At 57.4% G+C, this 17481-nt stretch overlaps 1 protein-coding gene across 1 annotated transcript in view; it reads right to left on the reverse strand.

Annotated features, from left to right (window-relative positions):
- Positions 1-203: 203 nt before the first annotated feature.
- The window catches only part of FBLN1 (fibulin 1), an 83971-nt gene continuing 66693 nt past the window's right edge, over positions 204-17481 (reverse strand). Inside the window, exon 17 of the mRNA XM_012757376.3 lies at positions 204-1027. Within this exon, the coding sequence (XP_012612830.2) occupies positions 888-1027 (140 nt within the window). The 3' untranslated portion in view covers positions 204-887. The remainder of the gene's footprint in view (positions 1028-17481) is intronic.

The following is a 17481-nucleotide window of genomic DNA, read 5'->3' on the forward strand; positions in this document are numbered from 1 at the left end:
GTTTCTCAGAGGGCATGGTACTGGAAATGAAATGAAAAGGAAGCTTTTATAATTCACAAGCTGGGCCCACATCCCAGAACCTTGTGGAGCAAGAGGAGTTTTGAGACGGCCCGGGGAGGGGGCAGACTCTCCGTCTCTTTGCTGGCGGAGGACTCCTAAGCTAGCAGGGAGCCCCCTTCTCGAAAGACTGCCATGCACAGGCCATCAGGATGATCACAAAGTTGTTTATTTTCCCACCTGTAAGAAAAGATGGGTGCAGAGTGCAGAAAAACCCACCACCCCCCTGTTGAACACACTGGGGCCACACACAAACCTAGCAGGCTGTGTCTTTACCAAGGGATTTTCCTCTGTTTCAACAGAACTGCAATTAACCTTCTAAGTGCTCCCCGAGGCATGTTGTCATGCTGCTTCTGGGGAGAATTTATCTCACATTTATGTGCTATTCTACAGCAGCCATGTCCTTAGAACATACATCTGATTGGCAAAAAAAAAAAAGTACCAAAATGTCAAATTTTATACAATCAGGGCAAGAACTTGCCTTCTCTTGGCATTTAGACTGGCTGCCCCCCTGAAAAATGTCTTTCTTTCCTTGGTCCTTAGCAAGGCCCAGCCCACAGACACAGAAAGGAAGTAAAATTTATCCTTTGCACTAAAAAATGAGCCAGGTTTTCAACCCAACAGTTGAACAACTGGACTCATTTTTTAAACACCAGAATATATCAGATGGACTTACTCATCTGGCTCAGCTTGATACATGTTGGCCTAACACTACAAATATGTAACATTAAGAAATGTCTGAGGGTACAAACAACGGCTATTGCTGCATAGTCGCTGGCAGCAATGACTTGGCCTGGAGGTGCAGCCTTGGCTGTGCCATAGGCCAGTCTTCAGAACCAGTACTCAGAGACGAAGATGTGGACGTTGACGACATTCCGGTGGGAGACCACACCCCCAACCACGTAGTTCATCTCCAGCTTCAGGACGGCGTGGAACGGGCCCACGATGGGCCGCACCTGGCGCACAACACCTGGGGAGAGAGCAGAAAGCGTGCTGGCAGTTAGCAGGGACCGCAGCAACCTGGAGGTCTGGGAAACGATTTCCCTGAAGGAATTTCAGAGCTAGAAGAGGTCTTGGACCTCACTGAGTCCCATCCTGAGCCAGATGCTCAGGTCCCCTGAGTAAAATCCCTCTCCAAGTGGGCTCTGCTTCCCCCTCCAGGGACCGGAGACAGTGAACTTGTTACTTCCTGCGATGCACAGCTCAGCCTGTGAGGGACGCTGTGAGTGCGGGCTTTGCAGTGGGCGGCTCTGGGGTCAATGCCAGCTCCTGCCCTCGCAGAGCCCAGGTTTCCTGCTCTACCACCATCTACCGGGCAGGATTTGGAAGAGCCTAGAAAAGGTCCTGCCTGATGGACACCTATCCCCTCCTCCTGGGCCTGGGAAGAAACGGAGCAGGCATACCCTCTTCCCCAGGATGTTTGAGGATTGCAGTGCAGTCCTGGACCCCCCTTCTCCAAGCGGAGCAGTTCTGATTGCCCAGGGGACGTGCCCCTGGACCCCTTGCTGCCCACACCTCTGTGGAGGGTGACACCCAAGCTCACTGTTCAGTGCTTGTGGTAATGAAATCAAGAGGTGGCTCACGCCTGTCATCCTAGCACTCTGGGAGGCTGAGGCGGGAGGATCACTTGAGCTCAGGAGTTTGAGACCAGCCTGAGCAAGAGCGAGACCTCATCTCTACTGAAAAATTAGAAAAAAAAAAATAGCCAGGTGTGTTGGCACATGCTTGTAGTCCCAGCTACTCGGGAGGCTGAGGCAGGAGGATCACTTAAACCCAGGAGTTTGAGGTTGCTGTGAGCTCTGATGACACCACTGCACTCTAGCCTGTGTGACAGAGTGAAACTTGCCTCAAATAAAAAAGAAGAGATGGCTTGGGTGACAGAGGCTCAGAGCAGCAGCAGAGTGGGGCAGTGAGGAGGAGGACAGGAGGTGGAGGGAGACAGGTGTCAGTTCCAGGGAACTGCAGGGGGTGGCACAGAGTTCTGTTGGGACAAACTCCATGACCCGCGGCCTTCCCCCGCTGGGGCTCAGAGGACAGGGCACAGACAAAGCTCAGCCACACCAGGGCCGCAGAGGCAGCAACCCCAGGCACTCTGCAGATTTGCGGGGGAGCAGGCTTGGTGGTGAGAGAGTGGATTCCACAACTCTCTCCCACCCTGGGCCTGGCCATCTCCACGTCTTCGGGCCAGGCCCTGGCGGCACCACCTTGCCTCTGCAGGGCACCCAAAGGCTCCCAGAGAGCTCTCCGCACTCTGGGATGGGGCTAGGGTGCCGCCATCCTCGCTGGATTGTGGAGAAAGAGCCTCGTCTCCCTGAGCTTTTGGAGCCGGCGAGTAAACGGTGCGGGGTCTGTCTGTACTTCGGCACTGCACGAGCCAGGCACGCAGCCCAGCGTGGGCCAAGGCGTCCGCTCCAGGTGTGCAGGGCCGACCTCTGCCAGCCCAGGGGGCTCAGCAATTCACCTGCTCGTGCGTACATGCCTCACTCCTGTTCGCATTGTTACAGAGACAGCGAACAGAATCCTGGGTTCAAAGCTGGCGGAGGACCTAGGATTAAGAGCAGGTAAGCGCTGTGCTCTGATAGAAGCCTGAGCATCCTCCATCGGGGGAAAGAAGGGAGGTGGGGAGGGCTGGGGGAGTCAGGACAGGCTTCTTGGAGGAGGTGCCCCGCCCCTGCAGACGAAGCTGCATGAGCCAGGCCTACAGGCCGACCCCCAGGGCCCGGGACAGAGCAGGCACAGACTGGGATGTTGACAGTTATGAATGAATGACCTCCAAGCCCCCTTCTCCATTCCACAAGCTCTGGTGTCGGGATTTGCCCGAAGTCACGTGTTTGCAGGGCCATGCTGGTGACTGCTTAACAGCTGGCTCTCCGATCATGCCATGTACCAATGTCCACAGCCGATTTCAAGGTACCAACGTGACGTCACTGAAAGTGGAGTTGGGGAGACGTGTGTACAGGCAGCTCTCCAGAGCGGTGTGAGCCGGTGTGAGCCGGCTCTGGCACACCTGCTCAGACGCTATGTGAAAAGCAAGCCTGCAGCCTGCAGCTTCATAACTGCATGGTGAGAAATAGCCACTGGCTGCTACAAATAGCTGATTCTGGGCTGGTGTCTGCAAGCAGCACCTCTGCAGGCTCAGGAAGGTGCAGGGGGCAGCCTGTCCCAGGCCCTTGGTGCCCGGCACGCAGCCACCACTCGGGGAGACCTGAGGGGTCTCCAAGGCCTTCTGCACCAGCAGCTAGTTCCCAGCCAGGAATGTCAAGTTCATGTTCAAATTTGGGCACAATGTCCCCCCTTTCACTCTCTGGGCTTAAGTTTCAAAAGTGAAAATGCCCAGCAGCCCGGGTGGAATTCCAGGCTATTCCCTAAGCAAACACAGGCTTTGGCTCCGATGGAGAGATAAGCACAGGCTTCTGCAGGCTGTCAGCACCCTTTCTCTGCCTGCTACCTGGCGCTGACATTGCAGCTTTGTCCTGTTTGAAGGCCCACGAACGTCTTCAGCGCCCAGCAAAAGATGCGGGCTCATCACCGCCCTCGGCTTACCTGCAGGCCCCGAGCAGGGTCACCCCTGGCCGCCAGCCAGGGTCAGTGCCGGCTCACAGCGCTGAGCCCAAACACACCCCGGGGCCCCTATATGTCACCTTTTCTTCTCCCCAGGCCTGAGGCCACTGGTGGCGCCCACCAGCCACAGAGGCCTGGGCTACCTGCCGACGTCACTTATCCTGGTCGCAGAGAAGGTTCTCACTGCCCCTCCTGGTGCTCAGAGGTTTGGGGCTTGAAGGAGAAAGGCCAGAGAGCCCGAGTGAGCCGGACGACTGCTGTCTGGCTGAGCAAGGGGGGGACAGGGACGCCTCTGCAAGCTCCACACAGACATGTGTTTGTGTCTGTCTGTTACTGTTCTGTATGTCATAAAATTATCATATGTGATACATAATATATAATTATAAATGTAATATGTATTATTTAAAATATATAAAATATATTATATATAAATTTATTACAGATAAAGTATATATTAAATTTAGATACATACTTTAATATTTTATACAAAATATATTTCATAAATTTATATACAATTATATGTAATATACTTATGTGTAAATACAATTATATATAAATGATATATAGCTTATATATTAACTATATATAAGCTAACATATTTGTAACATATTTTTACACATATATATTTACACATAAATAAATATAATTATATATAACATGGCTTATATAACATTTTTTATACATATGTATTTTTTTTTTTTTGAGACAGAGTCTTGCTTTGTTGCCCAGGCTAGAGTGAGTGCCGTGGCGTCAGCCTAGCTCACAGCAACCTCAAACTCCTGGGCTCAAGCAATTCTCCTGCCTCAGCCTCCCGAGTAACGGGGACTACAGGCATTCGCCACCATGCCCGGCTAAGTTTTTCTATATATATTAGTTGGCCAACTAATTTATTTTTATTTATAGTAGAGACAGGGTCTCACTCTTGCTCAGTCTGATTTAGAACTCCTGACCTCAGCAATCCGCCCGCCTCAGCCTCCCAGAGTGCTAGGATTACAGGCGTGAGCCACCGCGCCCGGCCTATACGTATGTATTTTTACACATATATATTTACATATAAGTAAATACAATTATATAAATAATATATAATCTACATATATAGCTATATATAAGCTTATAATATATATGCTATATATTATTTATGTATAATTATATTTACGTAAATATAATTATATGTAAATAATATATACTGTATATATTATTATACATACAGTATATATTATATATAAATACAGTATATATTATATGTAAATAATATATACTGTATATATTATTTTATACATTATTTTATATTATATGTAAATAATATATATTGTATATATTATTTATGTATAATTATATTTACACATAAGCTTATATATTATTTATATAAGATATAGTTTATATATTACCATATAGGATGTATTTATAATGGGTATAGAATTTATATATAAAATATAAACATAAAACATCAGAATTCGCATATTGCTATGTTGATATTGTATTTTATGCAGCTACATCTAAACAAGCCCTCCTGGCTGCACGCGGACCACTATCGGCCTTGCAGCAGGCTGCCGTATGGGCAGGCACTGGCCGAATGGGGGTGTCAAGAAACCAAGCTCTGCCCTGGGGGGGTCAGTCTGGGGCCAGAGAAGGAAAGAGAAAGTGCTGGTGGAGTGCACTTGGTGTGGGGACAGGGACCTGCCACGGCCATTCCAAATGGCCTCTGAGACCTGCAGGACACTCACCAACCTAGAGCCGTGGCGGGACCCCAGGGGGGTTACTTAACCTTTTTGAGTTTCCCTTTCCGGGCGGACAACGCAGAGCGAGACAGCGGCGTGGCCAACAAACGCTGACGGAAGCAAAGGACGGCGCAAGGGCAAAACGCCGCAGAGGCGGGAGGCGGAGGCTGAATTACCAATGTGGGGCCCAGTCGGGGCCTGGGTTTTCTCAGGTCCTCTGCATGTAACAACAGAAACTACTACGACGGGACAGATAGGGACGCTGTGAGGGTTAAGCCAAAAAATCGTGCAGTTGCACAGAGCAGGTGTCCAAGGAGTGTGGGTCCCTTCCTGCCCTTCCAGACTTGGCTTCTCCACCCCTCCCCTCTGACCTGAGGTCCACGCTGCATCTCCCACTGTCCACACGCCGCTCGGCCCAGGGCTCCCGTTCCCAGGCCACCCTGCCCCAGCCCGGCCACACGGCCCCGGAGCTCGGGTGTGGGGAAACGAGTTTCCTCCATCCCCAGGCTAGTTCGAGCCTGTCTTCCCCCTCCTTGCCCTCACCTTGACCACACGCAGCCAGGGGCCAGGGAGGGCTTCACAAAAGAGGGCCTGGGAAGTCCAGCTGGTGCCCGTGCCTGGCACATGTCAGGTGCCCAATATAGTGTAGTGTGGAGTGGCTGGTTCTGACACCACGTCTTTGCTCATAGCTTCCTGCCTACTCATCACCCATCCATCAACCCACCATGCACTCATCCACTCGTCGACCCATCCGTCAACCCGTCTGACACAGTTTGGATTTCTGTCCCCTCCAAATCTCATGTTGAGATCTGACTCCCAGTGTTGAGGGTGGGGCCTGGTGGGGGGTGTTCGGGTCGTGGGGCGGACCCCTCACGAATGGAGTAGTTCTCGCTCTGTTAGTTCGCTCCATAGCTGGCACCCCTCCCCTCTCTCTCTCTTCCTCCCTCTCTGTCACGTGACACACTTGTTCCCCCTTCACCTTCTGCCAAGAGTGGAAGTTCCTTGAAGCCCTCACCAGGAGCAGATGCTGGCACTGTACAGCCTGCAGAACCATGAGCCAGATGCACCTCTTTTCTTTATAAATTACCCAGTCTCACATATTCCTTTATAAAAACCCAAACAGACTAATACACCATCCACCCATCCATCCACCTATCCATCCATCCATCCATCCATCCACCTACCCATCCATGCACCCATCCACCTACCCATCCACCCATCCATCCATCCATCCACTGACCCATCCACCCATCCATCCATCCATCCACCCACCCATCCACCCATCCATCCATCCACCCACCCATCCACCCATCCATCCACTCATCCACCCACCCATCCACCCATCCATCCATCCATCCACCCACCCATCCATCCACTCATCCACCCACCCATCCACCCATCCATCCATCCATCCACCCACCCATCCACCCATCCATCCATCCATCCATCCACCCATCCATCCACCCACCCATGCACCCATCCACCCACCCATCCATCATCCACCCACCCATGCACCCATCCACCCATCCATCTACCCATCCATCCACCCACCCAGTCATCCATCCATCCATCCATCCATCCATCCATCCATCCATCCATCCACCCATCCATCCATCCATCCATCCACCCACCCATCCATGCACCCATCCATCCATCCATCCACCCACCCACCCAGTCATGCATCCATCCATCCATCCATCCATCCATCCATCCATCCATCCATCCATCCATCCAATAGGGCCACTCTGCACAGGGAACTTTGAGGAAGAGGCTTTAAGTTCCTGCACAGAGGAACTGACATTGGCATTGGGTTTTGAAGGATAAGTAGAAGCCAAGGAAGCAGGACACACATGTGCAAAGCCCCAAATTGTGAAGGTTCAGGCCAGTTCTGCGAACAGTGTCAACCCTGGGGAGGGACAGACAGATGAACTGCTCCAGGGGACCAGGAAGCTTTCTCCTGGCTTCCCCCCACCACCAATTCCACACCACTGCTCTTCAGAACCACCACCAACTTCCCCGCCACAGGGGGGCCAGGGCTGGGAAGGAAGGAAAGGAAGCAAGGGGTGCTCACTGCCACCTGCCACATCACGAAGGCTCTGCCAGGGGCCGATTCCACCCATCCCCTTGATTCTACGGACATTTCCTTGGCATCTGCCACGTGCCTGACACTGGGGACTGGCTGGACTGCGTAGGTCCCCCTCCCAGACTCCCTCTGAGTCACTGGGCACCTGGTCTCTTTCTGCTGCGACACTGCGTCTGCCCACTGCAGGGGGCATCCGCAGTCGGCCCCCAGCCAGGGGCAGGGTTTGCTCTGCGCTCATCTCTGCTCACCATCCCCTAGCCAGGGCCACGACTGCTGAGCGAGACGAAGGCAGAAGGAAGGAGAGAGGAAGACGGGAGGTCAGCCCCTGAAGCCCTGCCACCTAGGAAGGAAGTCAACACTTTGTCCTGAAGGACAGAGGGGTCACCGCAGGCTCGGGGCGAGAGGCCTCACGTGGGACAAGCGCTCCTAGCAGCCGAACGCAGCGCAAAAGAGAGGTGCGTTTCCATCTCACCTGGCCTGTCCCTCTCACCTGCTGGTGTTACCTCCCCACCTTTCCGAAGCCCCCAGAAAGAAAAAAAGGCCACAGTGTTGAGTTCAACTGTGTTAATCTTCCAAATCCTCGTCCTTGGCATTTCTGCTTCGGGTCTCAGGCACTGCTGGTATTTCTTGGCGTGTCTGTGCCTCTTAAAGATATAATTAAGCCTTTTTTTTTCTGCTGTTAAAAAATGTAGCCCCCCTTAGGCACTTCACTCTCACGTCTAGTCTCTGCTTTGTACATTGCAGCTGGTGGGCCGGGGACCCAGCACCGCGGACACGAGGTGCACGGGTCCGACGGGGACAGCTCCATGCCTCTCAGCCTCCGAGGTCCACGTTCTTGGCCCCCGAAGCGCCTGCCTGCTCCTGCTATTTGAGGTCGCGTTTCCTTGCCCATCAGCTGTCTGAAATGGTGAAAACTGGGCTGGGGGCTCCTGGCGTGAGTCTCGCGTCTCGGACCCGACCCTGACCTAGAGAGAGACCCGGAGCCTGGGGTTCCTACGCGAGCTCTGGTCAGACCAGCTGTGCCACCCCGCGCAGGCCACCTTCCGCTCTGAAGTCCAGCTTCCAACCCAGGTCTGTGATTCCAACTGACACAGGGTAACGGAGTGAACGAGGCGGTCAGAGAGTATTTGACCAGCACGATGATGACCCAGGGGACTGCCGGTAGCTCATCCCGATGGACACGAACTGTGCTTTCTAAGGGACTGAGCTGGAAAAGGCAAAGGTTAAGACTTTGAAAGCACCGTGTCAATGAGATAAGAAAGGTAAGAAGCTGTTTCTAGCAGAAGTCAGATCACAGAGCAATTTACCCCTTGGTGGTCACCTGTTCCCCCACTGCCGTGGAAGGCTGAGGGCTCTGTCTTGGCCACTGGTGAATCCCTGGTTCCTGGAACACGGGATGTCCGTGGTCCTGCCCTATGGCTGACGCACAGGAGACACTCACAAATGGTTGTTGAGTGACTGGGTAAAGATTAAAACATTAAGCACAGTTTACAAGGCTGAAAATTGGAGGCCGGGTGAGGTGGCTCACGCCTGTGATCCCAGCACTCTGGGAGGCCAAGGCGGGAGGACTGCTCAAGGTCAGGAGTTCGAAACCAGCCTGAGCAAGAGCAAAACCCCGTCTCTACTATAAATAGAAAGAAATTAATTGGCCAACTAATATATATATATATATAAAAAATTAGCTGGGCATGGTGGTGCATGCCTGTAGTCCCAACTAGGTGGGAGGCTGAGGCAGGAGGATCGCTTGAGCCTAGGAGTTGGAGGTTGCTGTGAGCTAGGCTGACGCCACGGCACTCACTTTAGCCTGGGCAACAGAATGAGACTCTGTCTCAAAAAAAAAAAAAGCTGAAAATTATCACCCACGAATCAAAGTATTAGGAAAGAATGGACCATAGCCGAAGGTCCCTGAGTTTTCAGAGGTCGGGACCACGTGGAAGGAGGAAGAGCAACAAACGAGAGCCAGCCTCCCTGTCTGGCCTCGGCGGCCACCACATGGAGCCAGCCACCAGCAGGGAGGAAGGCGAAGTGTGGGCCTGCATGGACAAGGGGCTAGAACAGAGGGGCAGGGAGCTCAGAGGAGACCACGGGCCCACCACATGCATAATGGGCAACTGGAAGGAGGCGACAGCCGCCCAGATCTCAGGGGATTGCGTGGGTAGAAACCACAGTCGCCCCGGGACGGGATGTCTAGCACAGACCAAAGGCACAGGTGGAACACCAGGCACAGGAGCAGTACTGCCGGCACCTGCAGGGCAAAGAACCAGCGAGCGGAAGGCCAGAAGGCGGTCCCACGGCAAGGGCGGGTGGGGGGTGGGAACCAATGGCCCCCGTGTGCCCGCTGCTTTGTTCATTCCCCTCCACGGTGCGTGGGGAGACGTCGGCACCTGCCTTTCGCTGGGGAGTAAGACGGGGCTGTGCAGGCGGAGAGGCACGTCCCGGAGCGCAGAGCTGGCGGGCCCGAGGCTTCCAGGCCCGCTGGGACCGAGCCCGCAGCCCAGCTCTTTCCACCCCGCTGCGCCCCTCCCTCCTCCCTGTGCCAGGCCATGACCAGGAGGCTTCCGGAGCGCACCGCCCCTGGCTGAGTCGTAAAGCACGGCAAGGGCGGCGGGAAGGGATTGGGACCCACCGCGTGACCACATCGGGAACCGGCGGTGCCGCCGAGGGGACCGGGCTCCGGGGATCTGTCTTCTCTGCCTGCCCTGGGAACCGGGGCAGCCGTCTGACTGCATGTTTAGAATGCCGATGTCACCCGGCATGTCTCAGCAAAGCCCATCACCCGCGCCTCTTGGTTATCACAAACGCGCTGCGGGCTGCCCCAGACGGTTCGGAGGGGACGGCCGCGGGCGGGCGGCTGCATGACAGAGAAACCCCCAGCACACACCTTCCCCTTGGGGAGAAACGTCAGCTTTGGACCAAACCCCTTCGGCCTTCATCTGTGACGTGGGAGCCTGCGTTTCTCGGCACGTGGTCATGGTGATGCTCATGTCACCGGGTCCCTCCCCATCCCCACTGCAGGTAGCAGGTGGCAGGAGCTGCCGGGGCCTCAGGAGGAGGAAACAAGGTGCAGAGAGGCTGAGGGAGTTGCTGGCCATCACGCAGCCAGCAAACAACAAACCGGAACTCGAACGCAGAACCTGGGCCATGCCCCTTCCACCAAGCCGCATGGCCTTGCCAAAGAAGAGGTCTGGGCCGTGTTCCAGAAGGATCTGCCATCGGATGCACCGACTTCTACCAAGCTGGCCAGAAACGTGGCTGTGACAGGAAGGGTAAGAAATCATTTCCCCTCCTTCCGTGCGCTTCTGCCCCGACCTCCGCCCCCACCCACCTGCTGGGGTCCTCCCAGACCCCAGACTCAAACACGTCAGCCTACCCAAATCTCTCCAGACGCCCCCAGAGGGGCAACTCAAACCCAAGCACGCCAAACGCGGACCCACCCTCCTCCCCAAACCCACTGCCCTACCTCCCATCTCCCACCAGGGTCCTCCCCCCAGCCAGGAACTTGGGGTCACCCTCAACAAGCCAGTTGCTCCCATTGCTCAAGTGCAGTCCCTACTGGGGCTGATGGGTTCCAGCCGCACTCCCTCCTCCCTCTTCCCCTGACCCCACTGAGGCTCAGCCCGGGCCTCACCGCCTCTGCCTCTGCCCGACCGCTCACACGCCCCTCACCCCCACACCCTCCCGCCCTGGTCACAGACAGGCTTCGGGACGTAAATCTGACCATGAATCCGACTGTGGGGTCCTCCTGTGGCTCCCTCCTGTGGCTCTGCTGGAAACTCTGCTCCCCCCAGCCCCAGCCCGGCTCGCAGCAGGAGAGACGCACCCTGCTGAGGCCCCCAGGGCCCCGCCCGGCCCCACGTCTCAGCACACGGTGCTCCAACCACCCCGCACCCCTCCAGATCCCCCCGAGATGAGGGGGCCACGGCGGGCAGAGCGAGCCCACGTCCTGCCACCTTGATTTAAAGACTCGGCACACCAGGGAGGGCCACGTCTCGCCCCCTGCCTTCCAGTTCAGGCCGCGCTGCTCCGTCTGCAGCACGGGGACCCACGCCCGCGGCGGAGAGCAGAGCCCTCTCCTCGCTCACGGGACACGCACGGGCGCTCGCTCTGGGCAGGGCTGTGCGGGTGCTGGGGCCACATGCTGCCGGGCCTGGGCGGGGGAGGCTGGTGACAGCGAGCAAAGGTGCTTCGGCAGAGCCGGGGGGACGCTCACCCCAAACCGCACACCGGGCGCTCCTGGAAGCTCCCCCAAGGGGTTACCCTCGAGCGGACTTTGAAGGACAAGGTGTCTGGCAAGAAGTCGGCCCAGGCGGGCACCTGTACACTGGGAACACGGGGCGGCAGGTGCTCGCCAGTCTCCCCACGTGGATGAGAATAAGAGGGGGCTGGGCGCGGTGGCTCACGCCTGTAATCCCAGCACTCTGGGAGGCTGAGGCGGGCGGATTGCTCGAGGTCAGGAGTTCGAAACCAGCCTGAGCAAGAGCAAGACCCCGTCTCTACCATAAATAGAAAGAAATTAATTGGCCAACTAATATATACAGAAAAAATTAGCCGGGCATGGTGGCGCATGCCTGTAGTCCCAGCTACTTGGGAGACTGAGGCAGGAGGACTGCCTGAGCCCAGGAGATTGAGGTTGCTGTGAGCTAGGCTGATGCCACGGCACTCACTGTAGCCTGGGCAACAAAGTGAGACTCTGTCTAAAAAAAAAAAAAAAAAAAGAGTGGGGCGAGGAGAGAGGCTGGCAGGGTGGGCAGGGCCACACCAGACCAGACCCTTATGGAGCTGCGAGGAGTCACTGCCGGACTGTAGCAGGGACAGCACATGAGGTTTGCTGAGCCCCAGCGCCCACGTCTCCTCTCCTTCCCGAGAGCTGCTACGCATGGGCCCCCTCGGGCAGGGAGGGACTTCCCACGGGCAGGGCCACAGCACAGAGCCTGCCACGCCGGAGCAAGCCACGTCCTCCACGTCCCCTCCTCCAGGCAGGTGTCTGACACGGGGCTCTTCCGGCACTTGAGAGAGGCTCGCTGGGTCCCCAGGCAGAGGTCCGGCCAGCCGTCTGCCGAGCACTGATTATGCACCCACTCTGCGGACCCTGGTCACGGTTGTTGGGGACCCAAAGGTGACAACTGTGAGATTTCAGGACTGGGCCGGGCCTCAAAGAGTAGAGCTGTCCCCTGCCCAAGGTCACCAGGAAGGTCATGACAGCAGGAACCCACACCGAGTCCCAACATGCCGTGTGCATTCTTAGCCTGGAATCCGCTCCGTGCCTCAGTTTCTGCGTCTGGAGCAGGGAATAGTCACCCACAGGGTGGCTATGAGGAGCTAGTGACATAAAATGCATACACAACATGCTCAGAAGAGCTCCTGGCCCCAGGGGCAAGGGCCACTCGGGGTTTGCTGTTAATCTGAGGACCACGATACTTGGGGTTCTCGGCCTTGGCCACGGATGGAATCACCCCGACATTGTCCCCTGTCTGTTGAGGCTGCAGGAAATGGCTGCTAGCCCGGTGACAGTGGCCCCGAGGTCCCCTAACATATTTAAAGATGGTCAGGCAAGGCTGTCAGAAGATTTATACCATCATCAGACTATTTTTTTTTCCCCTAATTTTGCACAACATGCCTCTACCGCTGTTTGGCTAAAACACTCCATTTTTTTTTTTTTTTAAAGAATAATTTATGAACGTGCCCGGTCCTATCAAAGGCTTCTCAGAAGGTGCAGGCCAGCATCGTGAGAGGGTCACAAATCACTCCCCTGAGCAGCTCAGAGTGCTAAGGAGCTGCTGCTCTTGGCTTGTTTTAACCCCTTGGTGACCTGGGAGTCGGCGGGTGTGTGGGATCCCGCAGTTGCGGGTCCCTGCCGGGGCCGGGCCTGGATTGCCTGCTAGTGGTGCCCTTGCTCTGTGTGTGTCTCTGTGTGTGTGTGCGTGGTGCAGGCGTGTGTGCATGGACGCATGCACCACACACACAAGAAACAAGGACGAACAGGGTGACAGAGGGGAGCCTGGTACAAATGCACCCCTCAGAGGCTCTCCCCTCGAGGAACTCGGTTTGGTGGAACTGAAAGTCAAGGGAACCCCTCCCAACGCCCTGACCCCTGGCGCTTCCCCGTCACTGCACCCTTCCCGCCGGCACCATCGCTCCCTGCTCCTGTCCACGGCAGGCTTTGTAGAAGCAGCCTCCCAGGAGTGCCCACTGCAGTGTCTTCCTCCATCAGCTCCACCGAACAGCCCCGTCCGCTGAATCCAGTGGCCGATCCCTGGTCCCGTCTGGCTCGACACTGACAAGCTCGGCTGCCCCTCCCCCACCCTCCTGGAAACTCCTTCTGCTCTGGGCTTCCAGGACTTCCTGGGCACAGCAGGCCCAGCCCTGCCCCGGGGACTTTGCATGTGCCGTTCCCTCTGCCTGGAGCCCTCTTCCTCCCCATCCCCATGTGAGTCATTTCCTCAGCTCCTGGGTCTCCGACAAACGTCACCAGCCACCAGACTTAGAGTCGTGTTGCCCCACCACTGCACACCCTGTCCCGCCGTCCCCCTCTCCCTCTGTGCCCAGCACTCGGCAGCACCCGGCGGTGTGTATCCTAGCTGCTTCCTGTCTGCTCCTACCCCCGGAGCACAAAGCATGCGGGGTAGGCATCCGCGTCTGTCTTGGTCACCGCTGCATCCCTATGAGCGGGGCCTGCACCCAGGGGTGCGCACGTTATCCGTTGAAAGAATGAGTGTGGGGAGAGCTCCAAAACAGGCTCAGGCAGGGCGCTGTAGGAGCCCGTGCTGCACGTGGGGGGCATGAAGGCATCTGAGAGGAGGCGACAGCTGACCTGGGCTTTGAGGGATGAATAGGAGTTTACCAAGAGGAGAAGGTAAAGTCCAGGAGCAGAGCGAGAGGCCGTGGAACGTCTGGAGCCTGGGGCACGAGCTGGTGGGGCTGGAGCAGAGGGGAGGGGAGAGGAGGGATGAGACGAGAGAGGCAGAGCCGAGCAGCCAGCAGGCAGACCTGGGGGCTTCACCCCTGCCTGGAGCCTAGGCAGCCCCGCACGCCGGGCCCTAGGGCCAGGGCCTGCTCTAAGGAATGCGGCAGTGACCACAATGGACGGACAGACGTGAATCCCTACCCCGTACACTTTGTATTGCGGAGGGTAGAAGCAGAGGGGGAGATGGGCGAGTCTGGGCTGAGGACGTCCCTCTGGCCAGGCGGCAGGGATGGGCGTGGCAGGCGGGGCTTCACACAGCAACGCTGCTGGCTTTAGGAACTGACGGGCTGAGCACATTTCACCGTGACATGCAAGCAGGTTGCTGAGAGAGGAGACATGTGCAGGTTAGGCTCAGCCCATGGGACCTCCCAGCCAGGTGGCACTGTCTGGGAGGCAGGGGACCTGCAGATCTGAGAAGCAGCCCACATGGGTGCATGGGTCCACGGTGCAGGTGGGGGCTCAGTCCCCGGGACGCTCATGAGAACGGCAGCATGTCGGGGTCCCAGGCCCTACGGCTGGCCTTGTCAAGAGGCCACAAGAGGGTCTCTTGTCCCTAGACTCTGCCCACGTGGCCTGGCCCCAGCCCTGCCTGTCGGCTCCCAGGGCTGTCTGGTGGCCGAACATCACCCACCAACAGGCATCACCGGATCCCGCCGGGCCGGGCCCTCTGGCTGACGGCAGGTGCACAGACGCGCTCCTTGCCCACCTGTCCCTGCTCTGCGCCCTCCCTGACTCCCCAGGAGACACCTGCGCACGACCTGCAGCCTTTCACCCGCTCAGCGCGCATCCGCGTCTTCACGTACCTGGCAGCCCAGGGGTCTGCCGCGCCCCTCTCTGGGTGCAGCGATTCACCGCCCTGGTGACCAGGGGCATGTCCATGGGGACCCAGCAGGCACAGGGCATGGAGCTGCCTGCCAGGCGGTGAGTCTTCCAGCCCGAAGCTTGCTGAGCGCCATCGCCCAGGAGCGAGCCAGGCGTCTCAGTGTGGCCTCTTCCACCCTCCTGCCGGGACGCTGACAGTCCCGTCCGCGGGAACACCGTGAGCGCAGAGGTGTGTCATCTCCCAAACTCTTTTAGTCGCGTCATCTCATCTGAGCCCCACCCAGAAGGCCTGCAGAGCGGGGGGCAGCAGACCCCCTGGGGCTCCCCGGGCAGGGTGGCCCCCTTTCCCCGCCATGCCCCGCCCATGTGGGCTCCCAGCAGAGACCCTGCCCCGTGGCCCCCACCGAGCCCTCCGGAGGCTGGTCCAAGCCCTGGGGGCCGAGGGAGGCCCACCAGCTGCGTGGCTGGGGTGACCCTGAGTTTCCACAGCTGCGAAATTAGGGGTTGCCGACCCGCCCCCAGGCACTTGGAAGGGACAACACCACTATTCTCGAGCCGTCACGTGGACAGGCAGAGCAACGGGCTGTGCGTGCGACTGTTCTCGAGCAGTCACGCGGACAGGCAGAGCAACGGGCTGTGCGTGCGACTGTTCTCGAGCAGTCACGCGGTCAGGCAGAGCAACGGGCTGTGCCTGCGACTGTTCTGGAGCAGTCACGCGGTCAGGCAGAGCAACGGGCTGTGCCTGCGACTGTTCTCGAGCAGTCACGCGGTCAGGCAGAGCAACGGGCTGTGCGTGCGACTGTTCTCGAGCAGTCACGCGGTCAGGCAGAGCAACGGGCTGTGCGTGCGACTGTTCTCGAGCAGTCACGCGGTCAGGCAGAGCAACGGGCTGTGCCTGCGACTGTTCTCGAGCAGTCACGCGGTCAGGCAGAGCAACGGGCTGTGCCTGCGACTGTTCTCGAGCAGTCACGCGGTCAGGCAGAGCAACGGGCTGTGCCTGCGACTGTTCTCGAGCAGTCACGCGGTCAGGCAGAGCAACGGGCTGTGCCTGCGACTGTTCTCGAGCAGTCACGCGGTCAGGCAGAGCAACGGGCTGTGCGTGCGACTGTTCTCGAGCAGTCACGCGGTCAGGCAGAGCAACGGGCTGTGCGTGCGACTGTTCTGGAGCAGTCACGCGGACAGGCAGAACAACGGGCTGTGCCTGTGACTGTTCTGGAGCAGTCATGCGGACAGGCAGAGCAACGGGCTGTGCGTGCGACTGTTCTCAAGCAGTCATGCGGTCAGGCAGAGCAACAGGCTGTGCGTGCGACTCTTCTGGAGCAGTCACGCGGTCAGGCAGAGCAACGGGCTGTGCGTGCGACTGTTCTGGAGCAGTCATGCGGACAGGCAGAGCAACGGGCTGTGCGTGCGACTGTTCTCAAGCAGTCACGCGGTCAGGCAGAGCAACGGGCTGTGCGTGCGACTGTTCTGGAGCAGTCACGCGGTCAGGCAGAGCAACAGGCTGTGCCTGCGACTGTTCTGGAGCAGTCATGCAGTCAGGCAGAGCAACGAGCTGTGCTTGCGACTGTGTCTCTGCTCCGAGGGGTTCCCTGTGGAGCACACAGGGAGCAAAAGGTGTTTGTCCCTTTCTGTCCCTCCGCCCCGTCCCCTCTGAGACCCCCCTGCCCTGCCCTCCACCCCCCCCCCACCCCAGCAACACCGCCCGCCTGGAGGTGGAGCCATCCCGGCCTGGAGGAGGCTGGGCCCATCGCCCCGGGAAACCACTTGGCTGCTGGCCAGGGCGTGGCCCCCGGGGTGACAGGGCTGTGCCTCCCAGAGAAGAGAAAGCGCCTAATCCCTGGGATTTGCCGTGAAAGCCCGGACAGGGCCAATCCCTCATCGCCGGGCAGGGGCGGCCGCGCTGTTGTCTTTAGGTGGAATTTCTGAATCTCGTTTGTAATGTGCACTGATCCCGGGCCAAGCCTTACACGTCGGGCTGCAGGTTGGGGTCAGCAGTGCAGATTTAACCCCTTACGAGGTAATGGTTTCAAAGAGATGATCTGAGCCCTGTTAGCTGGGACAACTGATGGTCTCAAGCTTTGATTGAGGCCTTGTCGCCTGGCTAGGTTGGTGTCTCCCCTCACAAGCCCTCAGAGCAGGGCCGCTAGGTACAGTTGAGCAGGTTGTGCACTGCACACAGACTAAGCTGTGAACTGTATTCCCTGGGGTTCTGCAGTACACAGCACACTCAGCTATACGGGGCAGCCCCGCCACACACCACTTCTCTTTCCCTCTGG

The sequence above is a fragment of the Microcebus murinus genome, chromosome 10 (genome assembly GCF_040939455.1).
Source record: "Microcebus murinus isolate Inina chromosome 10, M.murinus_Inina_mat1.0, whole genome shotgun sequence".
In the NCBI taxonomy this organism is placed as follows: domain Eukaryota; kingdom Metazoa; phylum Chordata; class Mammalia; order Primates; family Cheirogaleidae; genus Microcebus; species Microcebus murinus.